Source organism: Sander vitreus, chromosome 9 (assembly GCF_031162955.1).
Source record: "Sander vitreus isolate 19-12246 chromosome 9, sanVit1, whole genome shotgun sequence".
Taxonomy (NCBI): Eukaryota; Metazoa; Chordata; class Actinopteri; order Perciformes; family Percidae; genus Sander; species Sander vitreus.
The window spans coordinates 17967247-17992165 of NC_135863.1; the positions used below are offsets into that span (position 1 = coordinate 17967247).

At 40.3% G+C, this 24919-nt stretch overlaps 2 protein-coding genes across 5 annotated transcripts in view; both read left to right on the top strand.

The window, feature by feature from the left end:
- Positions 1–24919, top strand: part of agbl4 (AGBL carboxypeptidase 4) — a 310470-nt gene that overhangs the window by 225192 nt on the left and 60359 nt on the right. The window lies entirely within an intron of this gene.
- bend5 (BEN domain containing 5) lies at positions 7407–23671 on the top strand. Of its 3 annotated transcripts, XM_078259016.1 has the most exons (7): positions 7415–7503; positions 7627–7685; positions 8861–8991; positions 9853–10330; positions 11986–12134; positions 16693–16906; positions 17153–23671. In XM_078259016.1, the coding sequence occupies exons 3-7, from the start codon at positions 8890–8892 to the stop codon at positions 17347–17349; spliced, it is 1140 nt and encodes a 379-aa protein (XP_078115142.1). In that variant the 5' UTR covers positions 7415–7503; positions 7627–7685; positions 8861–8889; the 3' UTR covers positions 17350–23671. The 3 variants fall into 3 exon arrangements, with proteins under 3 accessions (XP_078115141.1, XP_078115143.1, XP_078115142.1); XM_078259015.1 differs by having other exon boundaries at positions 7407–7685; XM_078259017.1 differs by lacking the exon at positions 8861–8991 and having other exon boundaries at positions 7407–7503.

Genomic DNA, 24919 nt, shown 5'->3' on the forward strand with positions numbered 1-24919 from the left:
CAATCACAGTCAACAAGGCAGTTAGAGCAGTCATTCAACATAAATGTTCAGTGAAGTGCTAATGTTTCTAGCACATTTTAAAAGTAATACTAGATTTTGCAAGTATTTGCCCAAAACATGGTATGTATGGTCATCAGCCCTGGAGGATAATTATAGATTCATAGGTATTGACCATTGATATTGTCAAACCTCTGCAGACAGTAGTTAGTTAGTAGTTACACATTGCATCTTTTGCATCTTAAATCCTTTATCCCTGTCTGTCAGTGGCGGCAGCTTAGTGAGAACATAGGTGTGGACTGTTGTCTGGCTTCATCTCAGGCCATGCTGCACCTGATTGCCAGATTCGTCTTGGCTGTTTTCTCCTCCACAGCACCAAATGTGTCTCAGCAGTGACAGAGAGATAGACTGTGTTTCCTGTTGTCACATCAGCTGGCATCCTGCATCAAGATAGCAGAGAGGAGATGATTTACTACAGATTTAAATAGGTTTGGGTCAGCATTATTTTAGCTCAAATAGATAAAAATGTGTTTGTATTTTGTTCCCCGGAGTTTAGATTTTGCTCACTAAGATGAAAAGCAGATTTGGATATGAATAAAAACACGAAATAGATTGAGGGTACAAGGGAAAAAAGCTCTGTGGCATAAACAGATTTTATTGTACTTTGGAGACTCACAGCTCTTTCAACAGAAAATTAAAACAAGAGTAATAAAAGAGCAGCGCGTAATTGCAAAAAAAAATAAACGAATAAGACGACTGCTGAGTTTAGATGTGCTTTTTCAGACGCAGCTGCACCAACACTCTGTATTAAGCTCTGAATCAATCTTCTCCAAGTGTACAGTAAGCTACAGGAATGCTTCTGTGGAGGCTTTGGCTCTGTGACCTTGCCTGTCCTTCACTAGTGTGTGTGTGTGTGTGTGTGTGTGTGTGTGTGTGTGTGTGTGTGTGTGTGTGTGTGTGTGTGTGCGTGTGTGTGTGTGTGTGTGTGTGTGTTAGAGTGGGGGGGGCTGGCTGGTCGTGGTTAAGTAAAGGCTGCTAGTTGTCAAAGCACTTTGCCCCTCAACATGCCTCTGCCACCCCACCCATCTGATCCTCCACCACCAGCCCCCTAGCGAGGAGCAAGGAGCGCGCTGCTGGTCAGTCTAGGTTTTATCTGCTATTATCTGTCAGATGCTGTGCACCTGTGAGCCTGGCTGCCCCTCTGCGTGACGGGCGGCTGCGGTCGCTCGTCCAATCCCAGTGGCTCCCTGCTGTCAGCTACAGCAGCAATGAGAAGTTCTCTGGCTACCTTCGTCTCTGTCTGACAGCCACCCTGGAGGAAAGGGTAAGAGAAGCAAAGGGAGGAGAAGGAAAAGAGGGAGAAATACCATTAAGATGAGCTGTATTCCCACGGACCAAAGCCTGCCCATCAGCCATGTGTGGTAGCTCACCTGGCTGCCAGATAAGTGGAGATTAGAGGTGGAAAATGTATTAGAGGCAGAAAAAAAAAATTCTCTCTGAAACCTGGGGACAGCCTTGATACTTTTAGGGTTTCTTGTGTCGTGTGTGACATTTGATGCCGATGCAGAAAGGGCACAGAGACAGCCGGTCCACACTGCTCTTACACAGATGGGGCAATATTCTGTCTTTTATATATTTTTGCTTGTTTGTTCCCTGTAGTCTATTGTTCGACTTGCTGTTGCCACTGTATAAATTACAGTTTTGTGAGTTCCCTATCTAGTTAGTGGAGAATAACAGTCTGGTGACAGTGGCAAGATCAATACAGGGCCGCAGTTGGAGGTAGAGCGGCCCTAATGAACTGAATTGACTGGTGCTGAAATATGATCAGTATTTCTCTGGTGGTCATTATGTTCCTTATGAAGAAGATCGATGTCTCCTGGGTGGATCACTGAGTATACACAGCATAATGCCAGGGCCAGTGCTGTGTGTGTGTGTGTGTGTGTGTGTGTGTGTGTGTGTGTGTGTGTGTGTGTGTGTGTGTGTGTGTGTGTGTGTGTGTGTGTGTGTGTCTTTCTTTCTTTCTTTCTTTCTTTCTTTCTTCTGTCTCTTTCAGTCAAAGGTCTGTTTTCAGGCCCTGCAGCATTAGTAACTGATGTACTTGTATGAGACTGTGCTGTTCATTTCATGGGCTATCACTTTTTAAATTGGTGAATGCCTTCTTCATGGTTGATTAGTAATTCATGCGGAGCTAATTAAGAGGCACAATAAGAGAAAGACTGGTGACATGCCTCCAACCAAAATAGGAAATGCTTTTACCCCGGACTGTAAACAGTTGTGATTGATCGTGGTGACACGTTGCCCATAAAAGACGTTTACGCTCCTCTAAATCCGTCATCTTGGAACCAGTCACCCATATCTTCATATTGCTCTGTGCTTTCCTGATCCTTGAGCATCTTTCCAGAAAGTTGCCTTAATGATCCCTCCATCCCGGCTGCCTAATGCCTGGCATCGTCATTTTGCTGTGTGTGTATGTGTATGCTGCTGCTGTTCAGGCTGGCACTCGCACCTGCCAACCATCATCACACACACACACACACACACACCTGCATCTGTCCATCCTGTGGATTGGCACAGGTGCTGCCTTTAGGTTGACTGTCTACGCGCCGTTAACTTAATGCACCCCTCCCAAGCACCGCAGATATTTTTCTCCTGAATTGCAAGACCTCATCTTGTTCTCTTTTTCTCACTATATTTATTTGTCACACATATTTACACACATACACTGATCAGAAGCATGAAGTGGTCGTTTATTTTATCAGTCCGTCCATCTGTCCGTTGGTGGTCATTGGGAACGCTTAATGATTCCAAGCGCAACACTGCAATGATGACGTGTGTACCCGCAGTCTAATTCCATCATCAGCATCATTACTGCTATTATCCTGTGTCTCCCTTTAATACAGGCTAATGGATGACCAATAAAGATAGATGAGCCTGGCAGTGTGGAGCTAATAGGCAGGACATGATGTCTGGCTTCTGTCCTGACTCCAGACTATACCCGATTAATTTCCCCCATAGATAAAACATAGCTAAAATATTATCTAGAGTTATTTCTTCAACTTGAATGATCACTTTATCTTGAGCTAATTAGCATGCCAATAGTTTATAACAACTCAGGGTGGGTTTGTGTGCTTGATTAACTGTTGTAAAAAAGAGCTGATTGAATTCATTAAATAAATAGCAGCTGTGCTTTTAATTCTCATAATGGTGAAAAGTCAACACACAACAACGGATTGGACACGCAGCATTTAGCTGATATTTAAAGTGTTATAGTTTTACAGCGTTTTGGATATGGAAAGGTCATTTTATACTGAACTAAACTGAAAGTGACACCAGCCCATTCTCTAATCACATGTGTATGGTCCTATATAACTGTGTGTGTGTGTGTGTGTGTGTGTGTGTGTGTGTGTGTGTGTGTGTGTGTGTGTGTGTGTGTGTGTGTGTGTGGGTGTGTGTGTCTTTATGTATGTCTTGAAGTCTTAAAGGGGTGATAGAATGCAAAAACGATTTTACCTTGTCATAGTTGAATAATGACAGTTTAGTGGGTAACTAGGACATACATAGAACCTCAAAATCCTATTGACACCTCTTTCAAATCTTACAATTTGAAACTGCCTCTGAAAACGGGCAAATCTCTAACGAGCCACCTAGTTTTCATTAAATTGAAATCGGAAACCATTGTTAGCTTTATAAGACCTTGGGGTAGCTGTAATATAAGTGGCGTGACGAAATTCAAACTGTAAATATACTCTAACTACGCCGAAAATGAAGCTAACTAGCCGTGATCTGTACACATAGGATTGAAGGGACAGTCGCAGCTAATGAAACCCCTAATGTAAATTCAAACTGTAAATATAGCTACTCTAGTTATGCTGGCAGCTGGCAGCCAGCCAGCTCCGCGAAGCCCCGAGTATTCCAGTAGTCTAGTACCCAGGGAAACGGTGACTTTCACTGGGTATGGAGGTTGCCGCTTTCTCGTCAGACTGTGTGGAGCTCCTAGCTAAAGTCCGACACGTCTTACCAAATTTGCAATTAGCCATCAATTTTCGTAAAACGGCCCATATTTGAGCTTTATATAGTTGATTTCTCGCTTAAAAAAGTCTCAGAAGTGAATTTAATAACGAAATAGCCCGACAGACAACGTATAACTTTCCAGTGTCTGAAATATGAGACCTGCTGTCTCGTCTCCAATGTGTTTCCATATGGTTCGCTCAAACCAATCAGCGTGCAGCTCATCTAAATATTCATGAGCATACCATATTTGGAAGAAAAGCTCTTGTTCCAAATAGAGCCATATTCACAGGGTAGTTTAAGGGCCTAATAAAGTAGCATTCGGGCAATTTTCAGCCCAACCAATGTTACATACCATATTAGGAGACCTTAAGGAACAGTGTAAAATACCCCCATATAATCATTCTATCACCCCTTTAAAAAAGTCAAATTTGGCAAAAGGAAAAACATCTGTGTATCTTTACTAACCAAAAAATATACTATTACTATACCTCATTGCATGTGAATGCAGTACAGTACTGATCATTTTTGAGATAATCAAGATAATAAAATAATACCATGTTGTATGTAACTACAGGCATAGATGCCGCAGTGATCAATTAGCCTTACCGTTCATATCTATATAAAATTATACACCTTCTGGGCTATTACACAAAATAGGTCCACAAAACAGTGTGTTCATTCAAGCACTGTGACCTGGTTGAAGCCAAACAAGAGAGCTCAGCAGGGCAGTGGAGCAACGTAGCATGAAATATTTAAAGTGAGGAAAAGTGCATGAGTTATGTTGTAAGACTTTTAGTTCATGGAAATAGTTCTCACAGAAGCTGATAGGATGTACAGGACCTTTCAAAGACTAGTTCAGAAATAAAAAGTGTCTTGAGGTGAGCAACTGTGCAAATCACGTTTGGCATGCATTGGAATTTGAATTAGCAATGGGATTACAGTCAGTTTTGTAAATTGTGCTATCAGGAATAACATGACGACAATAAAGGTAATAATTAAATGGAAATAACAGACTGTGGTGTCTTGAGTTTACAAGAAATGTACCACTTCATTGGGAGTTGTTCTGGAAAAATGTATATGTTCAGAGGGATTTTCTTGGAAATTACATTTAAAATAAAACTAGAGACCATGTTGCGATGGGATCACACCAGCTGCAATGGGGCGTGAAGTGGGAGGGGCAATGGCCATCATTTTGATCTCAACTACACACCTGTAAAGTTTTGTGACTCTATTTTGTACGGTTGTTATGCTATCGCGGAGACACACTCTGGCCGCAGACAGAAAGACAGACATAGCAAAGGACTCAAAACTGCCTCTGTGGTGGTTCTCGCTACAGTAGCTGTCTCCAGGACAACATGATGACACGCATGCACGCACGCACACACACACACACACACACACACACACACACACACACACACACACACACACACACACACACACACACACACACACACACACACACAGACTTACATACACTAGTCTGGATCAACTGAAGTACATTTCCAGGATAAAACCTGACATCCGCCGCAGGGCTTTGCCCCTTACCTCTCACTCTCTGTGTGTTGCCGTTCTTAAAATCCCTTCAATACAGGAAGAAACAACAAACTTCGAGCTAGCGAACCACACGCTGAAAATTACAAGTTTTAAAGAAAATTTGGCTCGTGCAACAAGGCAGGCCTGCTTGGTTCTTTCGGGGAATGATTGTAAAGATTTACAAAGACTATGTTTACGGCATTTACTATCTAACTGAGATGTTTTGGGACCGATTGACGGGATTGCTGTGGACGAAGTACACACGGCGATACACTAGTGAGAGCAAATGAGGTTTAACCTTGTATCCAGCTAATTTAAATAGCTTATGTTACTGTATTGTGTGAACAGCTAACTTCATTTAATATTTTATCTGCCGTTTTCTTTTGCGAAGTGCAAATGTTCCACCAAAACAAGTTCCTTCCCGAGATCATTTTGCAAAGCCACTGTCGCTTTTGGTCCACCTGTATAGACTCTTTCTTTAGGAGAAAGTTGTTTTAATTTTGATTGACTGGCAGGAGTAACATCATGCAAGACTTTTAATTGAAGTGGCGTTCCCCTTTAAACATTGGCCACTTCAGAGACAGAAAGCTCCAGAAACTGAGCAGCCTTATGTTGACAAACCCAGCCGTGAGGAAAGGAGAGCCATTGAACAGAAGCTTAGATTAGCAGTAATCCTGTGTTCGACTTGTTGAGAAGCTGCTCAAATCTCTTGTCCATCACTCTCATTCCTGTCATAGTTTGTGGGGCTGTGCCAAAAATCTACCAGCCTAAAACAACCCTTTAATAATACCATTTATAAATAGAATGTTGCAAAATGTAGCTTCGGTAAATGTATATGAATGTTCAACTTGATGCTTCTTCACAGAAAAATGAAACAAGCTAGTCTCCCAAATTAAAAGCATAGCTGGCAGATGTAACCACTATTGAACACAGCCAAAAACACTACTCCAATAACTGACATAAAATGACTGGCATTAGGTTCTGAGAGTTATTGTGATCTCTTTGTTGTTTGTTTTAAAATGATCTTGTATACACCTAACAGACTGAACAAACATAATGGGGAAGCTGGCATTTGAAGCAGGCCTAATCATAACTAACTAAATGCCTGAAACTATGAAACAAAATATCAGAGAAGAAAAAAGGCTCTATATAGTTCTGCATCAGTTACTTTTCAATTACAGCAGCCGAAGCAGAACGGAATTGTTAGTGTCATTTATCGATTGTGGTGCTCTCTATTAGAGTAACAACTGAGAGAAATTCCTCCTGTGTTTATAACCACCTGGATGTCTTAAAATAACAAAGAGTTCATTTCTGTCAGCTGGCGATAAGTATTTTTGTTGTGTAACAAGCAGCAGATGAGAAGTGTACACTAGGAAACACTTGAAAGCTCACAGAGACCAATGAAATCTGACCAGGCAGGTAATCATCTTGATGGCTTTTCTCTCTGTAGTTCCCTGAAATAATTCCCTTAGAACACAGAGTGAGAAGTAATGGGTGTCTAAATTGAAAAAGGTAATGATGCCTGAAATGTCTTACTTAGTAACACAATGCTTGAAATATAAAAACAAATAGTTTTTAAATATGTTGATGTTGGTATCATACAGTATATGGTTGATATTGTTTGCTTTTTTGAAATCTTGTTCTTGTATACAATTTGAGAGAAATTAAAAAACATTTTTATTATAATTACACTACATGTGCATGGGAAATTGTGTTTTAAATGGTTATGACACAAATAAATCAATATAACTTAGTTCTGCTAAACATCTCTAAACATTAAGTGAATGTCCTGTCTATTACTTATGCCTGGATGATGTACCCTGGTGATGTGGACCAGGCAAGAGTAGCCGAGCGCAGACACCAGCCCCAACCCCCTTATGTGTATATTTTTTTTTAATACTTTGTGAGGAAAAACTGTCAACCATATCCAAAGTGCAGGACCAAAGAGAAGTAAATAATGTATGCTTTTGTTAGATTCTTTGAAGACGATATGTGCTACGCGTTACCCGTTTCAAATGTCGAAGATTTCAGACCTCTGCAAAAAACAGATTTTGATAATCAGAAGGTGTATCTGGTTCACAGAACTGAAGAGAATGGCAGCGCAGGCCAGCCGTGCGAAGCACAGATCCTTGCCCTTGCAGGTAAGTTGCCCTCTTAACACATCAGCTTTTCTCTTTTTAATGCTGTTTTACTCTGTCTGTCCAAGTAACGTTGATGTGCGCGAAACGTGTCAAGCTGTCAAAACAAGCCCTTTTGTCCGATCTGTCAAGACGTGATCAGCTGGAATCTGACACTGATAGCCACAACAACGTCCTCGGCTGTGGCTAGCTAGATAAGCTAGTTAGATATGCTAAGATAAGTTTGGTAGGTAGTCGTACCTTGTCCTCAATGCTTTACAGATTTTTACATTTAGGGTGTCGTTTTCCAAGAGTTAGCCCTCTTGCTCGACAGAGTAGTGCTGCTCGTTTCGATAAATACGTGGCATGCAACATTAGTCAGTCACAACGGTTGTTTACAACATGTAGCTAACGCTTGCTAGCTTGATGTGTATTCGTTCCGCGTTAGCATGTTAGCGCTCAGGCGCTAGTTAGCTGCGTGCAGATGGTAGAGCTGTCACTACATGATAAACACATGTGACAGCCCGTGGTTGATCCTTTATCTGTTTTGTAGAGGTTTGCAAATGTAGACGAGACACTAGCCCTATAGCATTGGTGGTTTTGCGGTTAGCGTGTAAACTGGCATATTTGTTGGTTTGTGCCACAGAGGAGATGCGGTGCTGCAGTCATTGCCGTGTCTCAGATATTAATGGAAACAATATATAGAAACCTTTCTGTCAGTAACATGTCAACGTCATGGCTGTTTCATGACAGCGCATCATGTCAATGTGCTGAAGTGTGCTAGTGAAATAGTTTGCTTAACGTTAGCTCCAGTCACAGTGATGTTTGCTCACGGTCGTTACTATGGTCGATCTTTAACTAGCTGCATCACTAATCCCCGAATCTGTCCTGTCTGGGCTGCAGGATCGGTCCCATCTAACTAATACCTTAACAGTGGCAGTTACGTTAAAGCGCAGTATAGACAGGACGATTTGAAAAGCTTGTGCAACCTCTGTAAACCTTACTTTTTTTTCTGGGCTAAGGGTGCTAAAGTAAGTTTGATCAAGTAGAATGGAAAGATAAAACGCCCTCTGCTCGGGTTGTACAAATGGATGAAATAATTCTGCAGGTACTTTAACGTTTTATTAAATTCCATCTAACTTGGAAGAGACTTGGAAACTTTATTAGTTTCTTCCTGTTTCTATTTCTGCACTTTACAGATACAGTAGAGGAATTTGAAGACAGTATAATGCAAAAGAAGATGAAAATTCCCAAGATGTCCATCAAGAATTCAGGAAACTCTATTGAGAACAATTTTGGAGAGGAGAGAATGCCACTCAGGCATAAAAAGGTAGGCTCACCTAGATTTGACAGTAGTTGTGTTATTTTGAAAGAAACAAGTTTGTACATTTGAATGGGCAACAGTGGGTAATCTGGAGTATTCCACACCAATTTGTGTTTATACTTAAAGTAGTACAGACACCAGTAACATGACATTCAATCACACTGTCCCTTGATTATGCTGAAATAATGCATATGTATTGATAGCACGAGTGATATAAATCTTGATTAAGCTGTGATCAATTAAAATTGTTAAAAATGTTTGTGGGTGCAAACATCAATAATGGTTCATAACAAAATGAACTAACAAAGTATCCCATTTAAATTACTTATATTGACAATCTTGTCTTGACAGGGACAACCCTAAATAATTTTGCTCATTAAAAAGTTGTGTGGGTACATGTGTGACACACAGACAGCAATAGTCTTATATTTACATATACAGTAACTATTAATGAGACAATGTCACTTTTCCATAAACTTGGCTGACACCCAAAATCCCCCATGCTATTTTTACCATATGCTGGATTAACACAAATTCAGCACTCTGGACAGCTGCCCTTTCACAGACAAATCCTCTGAGCGGCTCATCAAAGAACTCAGTGACTCAGACATTCAAAACAAACTGTTAGCAGTCTGTCATGTCATTTTTAGATTGAAGTGTTTGATGGACTTACATTTTGTTACATATTAAGTGCACTTTGTCACTGATGCAGAAAAGAGATTTGTAAAACTGTGTAAAATATTCTATCAGGCCCGCTTCCAAACACCTGTCTTGTTTTTATCGTGTTCCCATGCTCAACTTTCTAGGTATTACATTTTATTTCACTGGCCTATTTGATCCCTAAATTGACTGTTATTTTCTCTCCAGGCCCTGTCTCAGGACCATGGACGCCCCCTTTCCAACTCCTCCAAGAGTCTGGCAGCAGTAGTGGCTCGTCTGGAGAGAAATGCAGCCAGCTCCTGTATGGAGGGCGAAGAAGACCTGGATGAGGACCGGCTGGCGGAGGAGGGAGAGGATGCAGACGACGAAGATGAAGATATGGATGCAGAGCATCAGCAACATCATCACCAGCAGCAACCACAGCATTTGGAGGTGGACACGGATTGTGTGTCTGGGGTAGCTGCAGCAGTGGTTCCCAGAGTCCTGTATGAGGAACTGGTTCATAGCTACAGGCAACAGGAGGAGGAGATGAGGAGGCTTCAGCAGGAGCTGGAGAGAACCCGCAGGCAGCTGGTGCAGCAAGCCAAGAAGTTAAAGGAATATGGCAGCTTGCTGACAGAAGTCAAAGAATTAAGGGACTTCAACAGGAGGCTGCAAGACGTACTTCTCATGAGATTGGGCAGCGGTGAGAGAACAGGAGCATACACACCAACACACAAACCAATACTGTGTACATGCCAAAAAGTTTATTAACCTTTAACCTGCAGTAATTTAAAGAAAATGTCTAAAAAATTCAAATACCTATATAGTAGTAAAACTGCAATTCAGAGCTTTTTATTCTTAGAAAGACAGTCTTAGACACTGACATCTATAGCCAGAATATGCCATTTTTAGCATAAGGAGGTGGGAGGCAAGCGTGTAGACATTTTCAAATTTTAGTGTTTACTGTACGTCTACACTGATTGTACCCCCTTCTGTGCCATTTTTAAGAACAGTGACATGCCAAGAAAAGCCAAACACAATTGTTTTTGCAGTTAAGTCTGAAAAGAAACAAAGGAATATGCCACTATAGGCCCTTGAATAGTTTTCCGGTACTATTTAGACCATGTCTTTGTCGTTTAGATGTACATGAGCATTTAGAACTGCTGTTAAAATTCAGTGTCTTTCTACTGAAACTAAGATAAACAGATATAATTATAAATGGAGCTAAAGTAGATAAACTTTGAGTTTGGGTGCCTTAGTTTGGCTTGCTTCTTAGGCTGACAGTGTGCACTAATGATGAGCGTGACCATCCTAAAAGAGAAGAAGGTTGTGGGTTCAGTCAAGCCAAATAACATGCTGAGGCATTTCTTAAAATTAAGACATGATCAGATGTTGCAATTTTTAAAGATGTATATGGGTTTCAAAAACTCCCCTGTAGCAATGTAAAGTAGATAATTTTGCTAATGCATTTCAATAAGCCTGAAGTTATGTCAAGTCTATATTGTATAACTCAGTTGTACAAACACTGTATCTATATTACCACAACAACAATGTTTCCTGTCCAGCCCAAGCTCTCCAAGAAGACTTAGGATATAAGGTAAAAAATGAGAAATCTTGGGGGAGGAAATGTAAAGAGAGATATTTTGCCTCGTACAGCTGGGGGTAAAATATAAGCAGTCGGTGGCAAACTGACAATAAAACAATAATAACAGATGGGTGTTATAGTTAATAGACACACATAATACAACAATGAGATTATAATCCAGCAATAGTAAAGTAATAAATCCAATACAGGAAGTTGAATAAAAGGCACTGTAAGTGTGATTAAAAGTGGTGTCATTGCAGTGTGCAGCAGTGTACTGACTCAAGCTTTGCCAGATGCTGGTGTTAACCTCAGCCCCCCTGTAGATCTGGACAGAGGCGCCTGGCTACTGGTGGGACCATCTAATGGACAGGCTAAAGATTAGAGCACCCTGGGGTGCTGTCGGGCAGGGGATGGAGTGCACTGTCCGATATTAAAACTCATCCTCTACATTGGAGCTTAGCATGGCCAGCCACCAAGCCTGCTTAGTAACTGGGCTAAAATAACCGTCTATCTCCAGGCACAAGGAAGCCTAGGCCCAAGGCGGGAAGCAAGCAGACTAGCAGGTGGGACCTCTTCCAGTGGGAAAGACCAGAAAAGTCATGGCCACATGCTACTAGAACTCTGTTCTGTTTTAGTGTAATCCTCTATTCTGTAAAGTTGACTAACAGTTGATACGTAAATGGCCTTTGACCTCACTGCAACTTGAAGTGCTCACAGACGTAGACTTGTTGCTTGTATCTCCATGATGTTAAATGTGTCCTTTGTATCTTCAGAGCCTATGCATGACAATGGCACTCAGACAATCAAGGCTGAAGTGGTTGAACCCATTGTTGAGGCCCAAGAAACATGCAGAGAAGAAGCCAACACCAGTTCCAGCTACTCACCCTCACCCAGAACAGTATACACCTGCAACGATGGGAAGGTAAGTCTCACTAAGGGACACTCTTTATTTAGTTAGCTTTTCCTGATTCCCTCTAAGTGGCACGCGAATACCATTTTTTTCAACTGCCTTGTCTTGTGTATTCACATGCCTATTTTTCCGATGCCATCCTTCCACGTGGTCTTTGTGATGTTCCCTGTCTGGTTTTCATCTCCATCACCTTTTTTTTTTTGTATTTTGATATTTATTGTTGAAGTCAAAATCACTCAATCCAAATTTAGACAAAAGGGTACCCCCAGCACTAACATTTAAAACACAGGACTGAAAGATGCCATCACTCAAAAACTGATTGACAGGCATTTAACATAGTCCAACATATAATAAATGAATCTTGTTAGTAATGTTCAGTCAGTCAGCAGTAAAACAGGCCTGTATTTTCAATAATGATCAATTGAGCAACACATTAAATGTGTATCTTTTTTTTATATGTCCACCTCTTCACTTATATATTTGAATATACCTGTAATTTGTATGGTCAGATGTTACATTACAGATCAGGACTTTCAACCTTCAATGAAGATTATCCAAATAACCCCTCTCACCCTTTGCGAGTCCTGAATCCTTCAGTTCTCTCTCCTGTATTCCTGGCTCTTTGCCTTGGGGTGACCCTGGGAAGTAGCCTGATTTTGTAGGAAATGCTGTATTTCCTCTTAACACCCATGGACCTTGGAACATGCTGTCATAGTTGATCAGTCCTTTCCCCCTGGCTGCCCTACCCTAGCAGGTAAACAAGGTTGAGAAGATTATTATTGTTCCTGCAAGCTCAGCCAGCATCATCAGTGTTTATTAGGCTGTTAGGGTTCTTTACTCCCGCACTGCTGTAACTCAACCAGCGTCCTGTCTCTGATGACAGGGGGGGGGATTGGTACTACAAGCTCTGGGGCCTGCAGCCACTTCAAGCGTGAAGAACACTTGCAAATTAGAACTCTCCTACATCGGGGACCCCATATTAATTATTTGCACGAGAGGAATTTAAAGTGACTGACAGATTAGCCCTAGTGAGAGAGGGGGAGAAAGGTACAACGGATGGAGGAGAGATGGAGGGAGAGAGATAAACAAAAAGCAATGGGGAGGGAGGATGAAAACAATCTTGTCTAACTTAAGGGCAGTAAAAAGCTTGTCTGCTGGCCAGGAGCCTAAAGCACATTAGCTGCACAGGGGAAAGCCTTTTGGATGCTAGCATAAAGACTTTACAGTGATAAGAGAGTAGAGAAGGGAAAGTCACATATGCCCCCTGTTGCATTAGTTAACCTAGAAGACCAGTGGCTAGGCTGGCAATCGGCTTGGCTTATGCAACATGCAGTAGAAGTGTGTAGAGGGCTACAGGCTAACCTGGAGGTAATCCAGGCTGCAAGCAGCCAGTGGCCTGATCTTATTAATGTCTCCTAGTTGGTGAAAGTGGTGCTTCTTGGGATTTGTAATTTCGTCTAAGCAGGAGCTGGCTAAGATATTTTCTGCCATGACAAGCTATGATCTGCCTTGTCCATTTAGGTTTTACACCCACATGGAGCATTGTAGATTGGTGAAACTGGATTCGGACCCCAGAGCACCTAACACAAATGTCCCAGGCAAGTGGGTGGCCAGCACCATCATCACGGGATAAAGTGCATTATTGAGTTTAACAATATGCAGAAAGAACAAATGTGTTGTTTTACAGTGAAATTATATGCTTCCAAGTATGGTACCAAATAGAGATAAAGGGGAAATTTGGTATTTTTCACGTGACTAATGTGAACATAAATCTTTGAAGTTGGTCCAGTATTGAGCGAGAATGCTGTAACCGGCTGTCGTGAAACGGGCTGCAATGTAACCTACGGTATGTGGCAATAGTGACCGTCAATGTACTGTACGTCCACTAAAAGTGTTTGTTTTTGCCATTGACAGGGTCAGATTGTTATTATAAGTGTCTGACTACATTATGTAAAGCAGGAGAAGTTGCTGTTATCCTGCCATGCTTTTGTGTGTAACTAACTGATGCCAGGTCAACACAGTCACTTTAGCTAACAACGCTAGCTTACCTCCGCTCTGTCTGCAGCTCTCTATTCTTGGAACAGCCTTTTTCTTTTTGGAAAATGTGCTTTGGCATTTGATTGCTTCCCCTCTTTTGTTGGCCGCTAAAAATGGACTATGGACCTGAGTGTTGGGATCCATTTGTAGCTGTAGCGTGCAACCACAACTTTAGCCTGTCTGTATCCAAAAGTAACTTCTATGAAAGCTGCGCTAAGTGTATCTCAACATTTTGTTTAGTTTTGTGGCAATTCAGAAATGCGCAATTGAAAATCTTTAAGACATCTCAAAGCTATGCTTCTTGTACTTCAAAAGAACAGACTCCCCAGTAGGGCTGGGACGATTTGTCGACGTAATCGATTACATAAATGCGTCGACACAAATAATTTGCGTCAAAGCGTCACGCGTAGAAAAACATAACTGCCTCCAGCAACAGCGCAAGTATGGATTCCTCGCAAGTTCAACAACACGTTGAGAAAAAGGCTCGCACACGGTCTTCTTAAGTGTGGGAGTATTTTACTCTTAATGTCAACAACAACGTGGTAGTCTGTAGACTTTGTAAAATGCATCACTGAGTCAGGATAACAGCAGCAAAACACTGTAAGTTCTGCTCCCCTTTTTGCTCTGCTCCCTTTCCCTCCCAAGTAGAGTTTAGATTCTCTGCCCAAGCCTGAATTTGACCCACGGGCCGGATCGGGACGATATTTCCTGCCACTATCCCCGGGCCGGGCCCTTGATCAAGCATTTGTGTTTTTTTAATCATTACTTTATTAGCCTAATTGGGTGGGGAGAAAGCTATGCCTCTCTAGCTCCGTAGCTCTGGGTAGATGTCCTGCACTGACTTGAGTGTGAGATAAACTGTGCTAAATCGTGTCTCCCCCATCTGTAGCACTGTCTTCGATAATTGTGCAACCAGGCCAGATTGTTTCAGATATCTCATGAGTCCTTTATAATGGCCCACGTATTAAAAAATTGTTGGGTTAAAATCAGGCTAGGGCTCATAATTCCAGTTAATGTGTGGGGCCGGTCCGGGCTCGGACACAACGTGCACAGGCTCGGGTTGGGTCGGGCTTGATTTTTTGTGCCCGATCTAGCTTTACTCCCAAGCATGTGCGGTTATCAACATAGTGACACACGGAATATGTTCCCAGTAGTAGCACAACGGTACGTTAGTCCGTTGATGTGGTTTACCATCATCATGAGTGACCCAATCAATTACAGACTGTTATATTAGACACTCTGCAACTTGCCTTATGTTGGATTTATTTGATACATCTGATTTCATATGTTGCTAAAATTGCACTTTTTTTACTGTAAGATTAAAGGGAGAAGAGCTTGGATGTTAAACAAGAGCTTATTAATTATTTTACCTACTACTGTTATAAAAAGCAAATACAGGCTACTCTTTTTGCACTTGCTCTGTTTACTTTAAGTTTTTATTTTTGTATTCCTCCTGAAAGTGACTTTATTTTGTTGTTGGATTGATAGCCTACATCTGGCTTCAGGTTGCACTACAAATTCATTTTACTTGAACAGTGCAGTGTTAAACAATTTTAATAAATAGAGATTTGAACCTTATTGAAATTAGTTTTGTGTCAATTGTTAATAATTGAGCAATGGGAAAATAATTGCTAATTGAAAAATGTATCGTTAGATTAATCGAAAAATTCATCGTTAGATTAGTCGACTAATAATAATAATAATAATAATAATAATCGTTTGGGACGGCCCTACTCCCCAGATATCCTCTCTCTTCACTTGCCTTTCCACCGCTGTCTTTCATTAAGTCACCTTAAGAGATTTCTGAACAAGACTTCACCATCTTTCCATAACGTAGTCAGACACTTCTAATAACAATCTGTGCCTGTCAGTGGCAGAAACAGCACTTTTAGTGGATGGAAATTGATGGTGCGCATTTGCCCTAAAGGTGTTCTAGCATTCTCGCCCAACACTGGATCAATTTCAAAGAGTTTGTTCACATTAGTCACTTAACACACAAATGCATTGAAAATTGGGTCCATGTTAAAAAAAAAAGAAGTTGAATTCCCCTTTAAATCTCAGTTAAGTTGTTTGTCTTCCTCACCTAATTGCTTCCATCTTGCCTTCTGTTGTTGCATACATTTTTTTTTAAATAAGATTGAATGAAATTGCAATCCCTGCAAACTGATCTGTAAACAACAACAATTTAAGGTTATGAAACAGTTGGGTAACTGTAATAGCATTTGTTTATTTAAAAAAACTCCCCGTGGATGAGGCAGACATATCTTCAATAGGTAGTTGGAAATCTTGCATGAGCGAGCAAGTGTAGAGTAGATGACACTGTCCTGTGCAGAGCATTGTGTGCTTAAAAGTACCAACGCGCTAGTTCTGTTGTTTTTAAACTGAACTGATAAAAGCCACAATGCATTAGACATTTCATTTTGTCTGGCACTGGGCAGATGACAACACTTGCAAGATATTTTTATTTACAGCAGACTATGGATGCACATGTTAAAGTGTGGTGTTCTCTGTTTTACACTTGTCATCTCTGCAGGTACACCTCGGTGGAGGGATCTGGGTGGAGGAGGAGAAGTGGCATCAGCTGCAGCGGACCCAGGGAGACTCCAAGTTCACAAAGAACCTGGCTGTAATGATCTGGGGCACAGAAACCCTCAAGAACCGTAGCGTCACTGGAGTGGCCACCAAAAAAAAGAAAGATGCCCTGCCCAAACCTCCACTGTCGCCCAGCAAACTGAAAATTGTCAGAGGTAAGAAACTCCAAGTTTTAACCTATAAAATGAAGACTGTGTGAAAGAGATGAATCCTTGTTCTGATGGCTTGTTTGTAAACTGAAACAAGTTGGAAAACATGAGGTACAGAAAAATTATTTTCTTTTTCTTTTATTCATACAGGCTTTCAATGATTGAATCATATTTATTAGATACCAGACAAAGATAATATTAGCAATTTTGAATTTAATGTAGTCTGACTGCTCACGCTCGCTCCTTCCCCAGAGTGTCTCTACGACAGAGTGTCTCAAGAGACAGCGGACAGTGCAGAGATTACGCAGAGATTGTCCAAAGTGAACAAATACATCTGTGAAAAAATAATGGACATCAACAAGTCCATCAAGAACGAGGAGCGGCGGGAGTCCAAGCTGCTCATTCGACAGACAGTCAAGATGGAGAACTTCACCTACGATGGCATGTAGTGGTCAACTGTTGTCACGCCAGCGCCTTCTGCCCCCTTCCCCCCCCAATGGTTGTTATATGAAACATTAAAACTAATTCCTTCCCAGCTCCCTATAGAGCAACCATCACCTTTCTCAGTGCCCAGTTTTCCCATTGGCTGACAGACAGCTTTACCCACCAGTGTGTGAACTAGTTTGATATGAGCTGGTGTGAGTGTTTTTATAAGCTTTACAGTGGGATTGGTACAGAGACATGGTTTGTTGACGTTTGTGCATTTGTGTCAAAGGAAAGATTACATGTAATTTTTAAATTGATTTATTGTTCTGTGTCAGAACATAGTTTTGAATCCTTAAACTTTTAAAAAGTAATTGGTGGAGAGGTTATTTCCCTAGATAAAGTCATCTGTTTCTATAAAGATAATGATGCCAGCTTGCATTAGATCTAAGTTGTGTAAACGGCTGGATATTTTGGAGACTACCCAATAACTGCTGGGAATCTGAGTGTTTGCTGTTGGTACTTATTGCATAAAATGGGACATCCGGGTCTCAAATGCACAAGTCTTAATTGGTAACAGTGAGATTGCATTTTGCAACAGAGATTCTGTTGCTCCAAGATATTAATTATGTGTGTCCGCCCCCTTAACTGTAGGTCAATCACAACACATGGCTTTATTAAAAAGATGGCTTACAGAGGTTAAATGGGAAGTATGACTCTAATGTGGAGTCTATAAAGTGCTGTATTTGTTTAGTTTTTTATGTTTGACCTTTTAGTTATGAGCATTTGCCATCAATGAGAAAGGTTTGGATGGGATATTCCCATCTTACTCTTAATCAAACATGTCACTTTCAGACAATTTGACCATTTAATGAGTTGTAGTGGTACAGGCACATTAATGCCTAGAAAGGCCTTACATGGATTTGTCAATCACTAGGGTATGCCCCTGGGTTTTCTAATAAGCTGTGATTGTAAATGTATAGTAAGCTGAAGCGATGAAGCTTCACCTGCACTTTGCTGTGAGAATGTGAGAGGTGGCTAGGTACTATTTTCTGTCTGGTTCACACCATTAGGTTGAGCTGAGCTGGGCTACTTGCTACCCCCCCCTCATCTTCATGTGGAAGCTGTGGGTAAAGCTGTCTGAAACACTTTTGTGCTGTTTGAAGTCATCTGGGCCTGCTGAACCCCATAATAACCCCTTCTTCTATAAGCCACGCCACTGGGGAACAAAGTAAGGTCGCTCCAGTGACAATTTCCTCTGAGCTATGCCATCAGAACTTTGAAAATGTTTCTTGTATGTTTTTTTTTTACATTTTTTTTCTCAGTTGTTTTATTGTTTTGATCTAAAATGGTTTGTGTGGCTGTCTGCAGGCTGGAACTAAATGCTGCAGATTGAAATCTCAACTGTGACCTAGCTGTGGCTAACTGTGGCTAACTGTGAATCTGCTGCAGAGCTGCCCATCAAGCCTCTCTCCTCTTCATACTCTAGGTTCTTGTTTGTCGGTTGTTTTATTTCTGTCTATCATTTTGTCTGTCACGGTTTTTGTTATTGCAAAAGTTCAGATCAGCCTTTTGTTAAGCTACCTTATGTTTTGGAGATATTTTAGTGTACATAAAACTTTTATTTTTAATTTTTTCCACCAAACATGGATATTTCAGTTTCTCGTCATATTACCGTTTTAAAGGCTTTGGTCAAGTTTTGATTTATCTAATTGAGGTTGTAATTCCATGTTACCAGACAATTGCTTGTTCCTTTTTACACTTCTATCTATATATATATATATATATATTTTTTTTTTTTTTAAATTATGAATTGTTGGCTTTAAGCTTGATGTTGTATCCAAGTGTAGATCAGTGGAATATACAAGAGCAAATGAAAAAAAGATCTCCCTTTCTTAGCCAAAGTGATCTCTGTGGAACAAGAGACACAAGGCTTCCGTTAACAGAGCCCATACATTAAGCTAGATTCACAACATTCAATATTTAATAAGCCCCACTTAGGTTGTACCTTCTAATGATCTGACACATTAAGATGAGAATTTGTATCGTTAAACCATTGTACTTAATTGAGACGCAGTAGTTAGATAAAAACAAACATTTACATTGAATGCACTTTAAACTTCTGGGCAATTTCTTTAATCATAAAGAAAGGTATTTGTGGTATTTGTCCTTTTTCTTTTTTAAATGTCTCTATAGATAAAGCTTAACAATCATTGTGTTATCATGAAGCACCTTAGAACATTTTGGTTTATTGTTTTTTTTTATGGCAAGAATGAGTTATGGGATAGCATTTTGTTTTGTCAGTCAGATATGCCCCTGACATACCAATGCTCCAAAACAAGTTGGATAGATTTAATACTTCCAACTACTACTTAGAATTGACCCTTCGCTAAGCCACGCCCAAAAACCGCCACAGGCCAAGGGGGAGAAAGGCTGGGCGTGGATCAAGCAGTGTGGGAGGCCCCATTCACAACTAGCTAAATGTCGACAGTATTAACAAAAACACATACGTTTGCTCCAAGGCAAGAACACGCTAATGTTAGCTCAGCACAGTATTGCTTGGAAATAATGACGGTTCTTTGTTCATAATGCATATATTTGAACGTAAAATAAAGACAATTCCGGCGCAAAACAAACCTAGGGGTTAAGTAACAGATGTGTACCCACTCTGTCGCTCTCTGGGACATGTTTTCAAGCTAGCGCGGACCGCTGATTAGCTTATAACGCTAGTATTCGGGGCACAGGGAAAGTAAAAACAAATCGCTATTTATACCACTAAAAAGGCTCAAAATATCACCACACTTCAACGGTAGCATAATGAGGGTCCCTAAATGTTAACCGAAGCATTGAGAACTTTGTAAGTGTACAGACAGTTTATTAAAAAGATAGATTATAAAGACAGTCGCGTTCTCATACACAGGCGGCCGCCGTCTTGGGAGCTACTGTCTTTCTGCCCCGAATACTAGCGTGGTAAGCTAATCAGCGGTCCGCGCTAGCCTGTTTCAAACTCCAAACACATTTGATTAGCATGAAAACATGTCCCAGAGAACGATCGAGTGGGTACACATCTGTTATTAACCCATCCTTAAGATGATTAAAGGCAAGACGGAGGCTCACTGACATACTTTAAAATATATTTCAGCATTTGTTAATCGCTAAAAATATAAGCAGGAGAATGTTATCATTGCAAAGTGTTCAAGCTAATGTCTTGTGTTTATTCCACAAGATTTATGGATAAGCTGTTTGATTTATAATTATTAGATTATTTTCAAATGTCACTTACCCTGCTGTGCATGAACATAGCTGTTCCTAAATGTGTGTGTTTCCCATTTGAATGGTCAGCGTATGAGGCGGCTCACATTATTGCATGACCTATAGGCTTTAGCTTCAATTTTGATGAAATTATTCTCTCATCGGTTGCATATTATGTCGTGGATATATCCCTTGAATGCAGACTGCAGTCCCTTTTGTCTTGCTCTCTCAGATATTTCACCTGTTCGCCAAAAATTACTAATTATCTCCTTGGGACACCGGTGCATACATACTGTAATGGACGTGCCAGGCACGAAAGCTTGACAGGCGTAGCAACAGTAACTAAGGAGGGTGGGGCTTAGCGAAGGGTCAATTAGTACTACTACTACTTCCAAATATTTAATTCTTTTAAGATGTATTCGGGGTGTTTAGAAAACCAGATTTCCACAAGTCACACTATGTTGAAACTGGATTCAATAACTCCGTCATGGCCTCCTGAACAATAAATGGCTTACTTGCTAAATTGACAAGCAAAAGTCAAAACTTCTATTTGGCTGTCAAGCCCAAAACATGATTCATCAACCTGAAGCTATTATCCTATGAAATGGGCAAGCTCACTGGAATATGTGCTTTAACTTAATGTGTGAAGATGCTGGTTATACATAAATATATATGACTCATATAGAGATAATTGTGTATTTTTTACAAATGAGTGGTAATTGTAAGCCAAAGTATTAAATGCTGAGATCAAGTTAAAGAAGGGGGATGCTGACTGAGAAATCAGCAGGGTTTGCACAAAAGATGGCCCATGCCAAAGTTATAGAGCCTAGGGAATCTTTTTTATTATTATTTTTTTTTTTCATTAAATATCCCTTTTTCAGTTTTTTTCCCCTGTACAAAGCAACATGTGAGGTTTACATGGGCTAGCATGTATTTGAAATACATGCGGTTTAAAAGAAAGAAAAGATTTCTGCTGTGCAAAGCAACCATGCTGAAATTCTGACACATTGTCGTGTGTTGTGTTTGTGTTTGTTTCTTTGATGTTTGATGCCAAAAGGGGGTGTGGTTAAAAGGAAAGCTTTAAGATAGAGCATTAATAGAGCTATTACAACATCTGAAATGTTAACTTCTTTTCAAAGGCTGGTTTCCTGTTGCGCGATTAAGTCTAATCCTTTAACTAAAACCGTCTTTCATGGATGAGAGCTGTATGGAAGTACTGTATGTTTTCAACCCAGATTTGGTTTAATCTGTGATGGCAAGGCCAATCTCTTATCAAATGTACCAAGTCACTTGCAGAGGAGCAGTCTGGGTTTTAGCAGCATGTTAGTAACATAAACCAGTACATAGTCTGGCAGAGTCATTATTGGATGATATAGGCTAGTTTGGCTCTGTGACACAACACACCAGACTTTCCAATCCTCTCACTGTCACACTCAAGTAGCGATAGGGAGAAAATGTAACCTCGCTGGCTCTGTGATCCTCTTCCTGTGCCACCTCTAGTTCCTTACTCTGCTGTCATTTATATGGACTGGATTTAGAAATGCATATGTATTGAGATAATAGCAAATCCTGTCCTCATCGTTTGGTGTTTTGGCTTATGTTGTGAACATCTGTCAAAGCTTCAGAAGTGAGGGAGCTTTATGTAGCTTTTTGACAGTTTGATTGGGGAAAAGAGATCAGTTCTATCTTCACGGTGTGGAACAAGATAAATGGCTTCATCTAGCAGTTTTCACAACTAAGTGCACACAAAACACATAACTGTTTGAGCCTCAGATACAATGTCAAACTTACTTCAAATGAGAAAAAAATGGGAGGAACATTGTAAGGCCTATATTTTTCTTAAGGTATCAGTAACTTTGTATACAATCCACAAACCGGTTCTACTTCATCTAACTTCACCGTCCTACCTCATTGTTACTCTGGTGTTTGTTTGTCAGTGACTGTAAACTATGTGTGTATATTAAAAAAAAATCTATAGGAAAGGTATACCTGGTTACTCTCAACATGTACAGCATATAAAACTTGTGAAACACCTCAGTACACAATATCCTTCTGAGGAGAATTCAGTTTTATTACCTGCTTAAAGATGCTGCTGTAAAGGGGTCGTCTCTGAATATATATCTTCGCTCTTCGCTATGTTGTGCAGTTGATCAGTGGTTGTGTTCTGTCTCTGTATTGCATTCTGAGATTTTTACTGGTTGACGGGTGCTACCAGCAAACAGTTCAAAAACTGATCTGTCTATCGGACCTCAAATGGTGCTGTTTTTCTATGTTTTTATCCTCATTCAGCTATGTTTTATTCAGGTGTGTCAACTGCCACTATCCCCTCAGCTAATCAGATTTTAAGCCAAAATATTTCGCGAAACGATAACCCTGCTGTTACTGTATCAACTATATGCTATCCACCCAAATATTGTAGATAGTGATTATATCCTCAGCTGTGAGCTTCAGAAGTACCTCATAACTTGCTGATTTTCAATAGATGCATCTGCTTCTAGCACCTGTTGTTTACCAATATCACATTGTTGCAGTGTATTTTCAGAAATATGCATTTTTACTGGTTAGATCAGGTTTCACTATACATTAGATCACACTCAGATGACCGATAAATTTAAAGGATACCACTTGTCATAAAAGGAAATCTCAGTTGGGCTGGACAGCGTGTGATACAGTAGAAGAGGTCCTCAGCAAAACCATGTTCTGTTTGAGTCAATATTAAGTTTGTTTTACAGAAGTGGGATTCCATTGGTAGTTGTATTTATGGTGGAAAAGTAATATCTATTAGAAGTGAGTTGGGGAACGTACAAACTAGAGCCCCACCTGGTTGAAATGCTATGTGTCAAACAAACATAAAAGAGATCACAGAGTCTTCATGGTGCATTCATGAAGATTGTTTTGGGGAGTTTCAGCATGTCAGTTTTGTAATGATTGATTTTATTTAGTTGCCACTTTAATCTGTGATTTCCCAGTTGAATCTCTTTGTCCCTTACTGATATGTTAACAACTCAAATGTAATTTCTACTGTTAAAAACAGGAATTTGGTGTAGCAATTTGTTCATGATTAATTTATTGTGAGCTAAAGTCAAATGTACAGCACCATACCGCGTCTGGACTTGGCTTTATTATACAAAAAGTGCATTATATTGTCTTTTACCCTGTATAGTCACAATGGAATTTAGGAACTTTTCTGAACTTTTTTTTTTTTTGGGGGGGGGGGGGGTGGTTCGCTTTACGTGTCTGTATGTAAATATATATAAATATTTTTTTTTTTTTTTTGTTCCTCTATGTCTGTGAACATGTAATGTGCTGGGGATCTCCTCTCTGCTGTGAGCAGTGTGTGTTCAAATGCACAGCAGTTGGTTTCATGGAAGCACTTAAGCCATTCGTTGGACTGTTTCATAATGGTTCAATTTTAAGCTTTGCTCTGGTCCGGGGAATTGACCCAGAGAGCTTTGTGTGTAATTGAATTCCTCATCACTGTTGGGTGGAGGGACATCCAGGGAGAGAGATAACTGGGGAGTGTTCATACCTTTGAATGTGTCTGCACAGACTCAAGATTGAGTCAAAGGGGACAATGGCGACATGACAAATCCGTACTGAACAATTACTACATTTTCGTTGAATTAAACTGAGCTATCCAGGGCTGCTTGGGTATATACCTGTCTGTAGTTGTAACTGCATTGCAATGATCATTAGGGAAAGACAGGGTTATTACTGTATGGAGAATTTCCAGTTGGTATGATAATGTGAAAATAATTTTAAGACTATTGCAGTAAACACTCCCTCACCCTACTTCAGCCTCCCAGAGGCAACCCTACATTTACAGAAAATGTTAGAAGTATATGCGATAGAGAGTGTACATGTCTTTGCTAAACCGGCCACACCTCTGCTATGCGAGCAGCTCTTTGACGCTTAGCATCCTGTTCTGTGTTTTCTCTTGCTGCATTCAGGAACACCTGTTTAATGTATAGATAAACAGAAATAAATCCAGACTTTTATTCTATCAGCACAAACCTCTTGTTGTCTTTTTTTTGTCTCTCCTGCCTCGTGTTATTTTTTTCTCGAAGAAAAACTACAGTCCGGGACTCATGTTGGAAACTAAACCTGTCTGGTTTTCATTTTTTATCACTTTTCAATGTGGAAAATATTGTATGTAATCAGTACTGTTACCTCTGCCTCCATACAATATTTGTGTTGTGTTTTTGTGTGTCATAAAAGTTTAGAGAAATTGAACTTTTTGGACCCACTGGATACAGATCAATCATATCTAAATCACAAGGAGGAGGTTTAATGTTTTTAATTATTTTACTGCCTTCTTAAAGGAATTGTTTGACATTTTGGCAA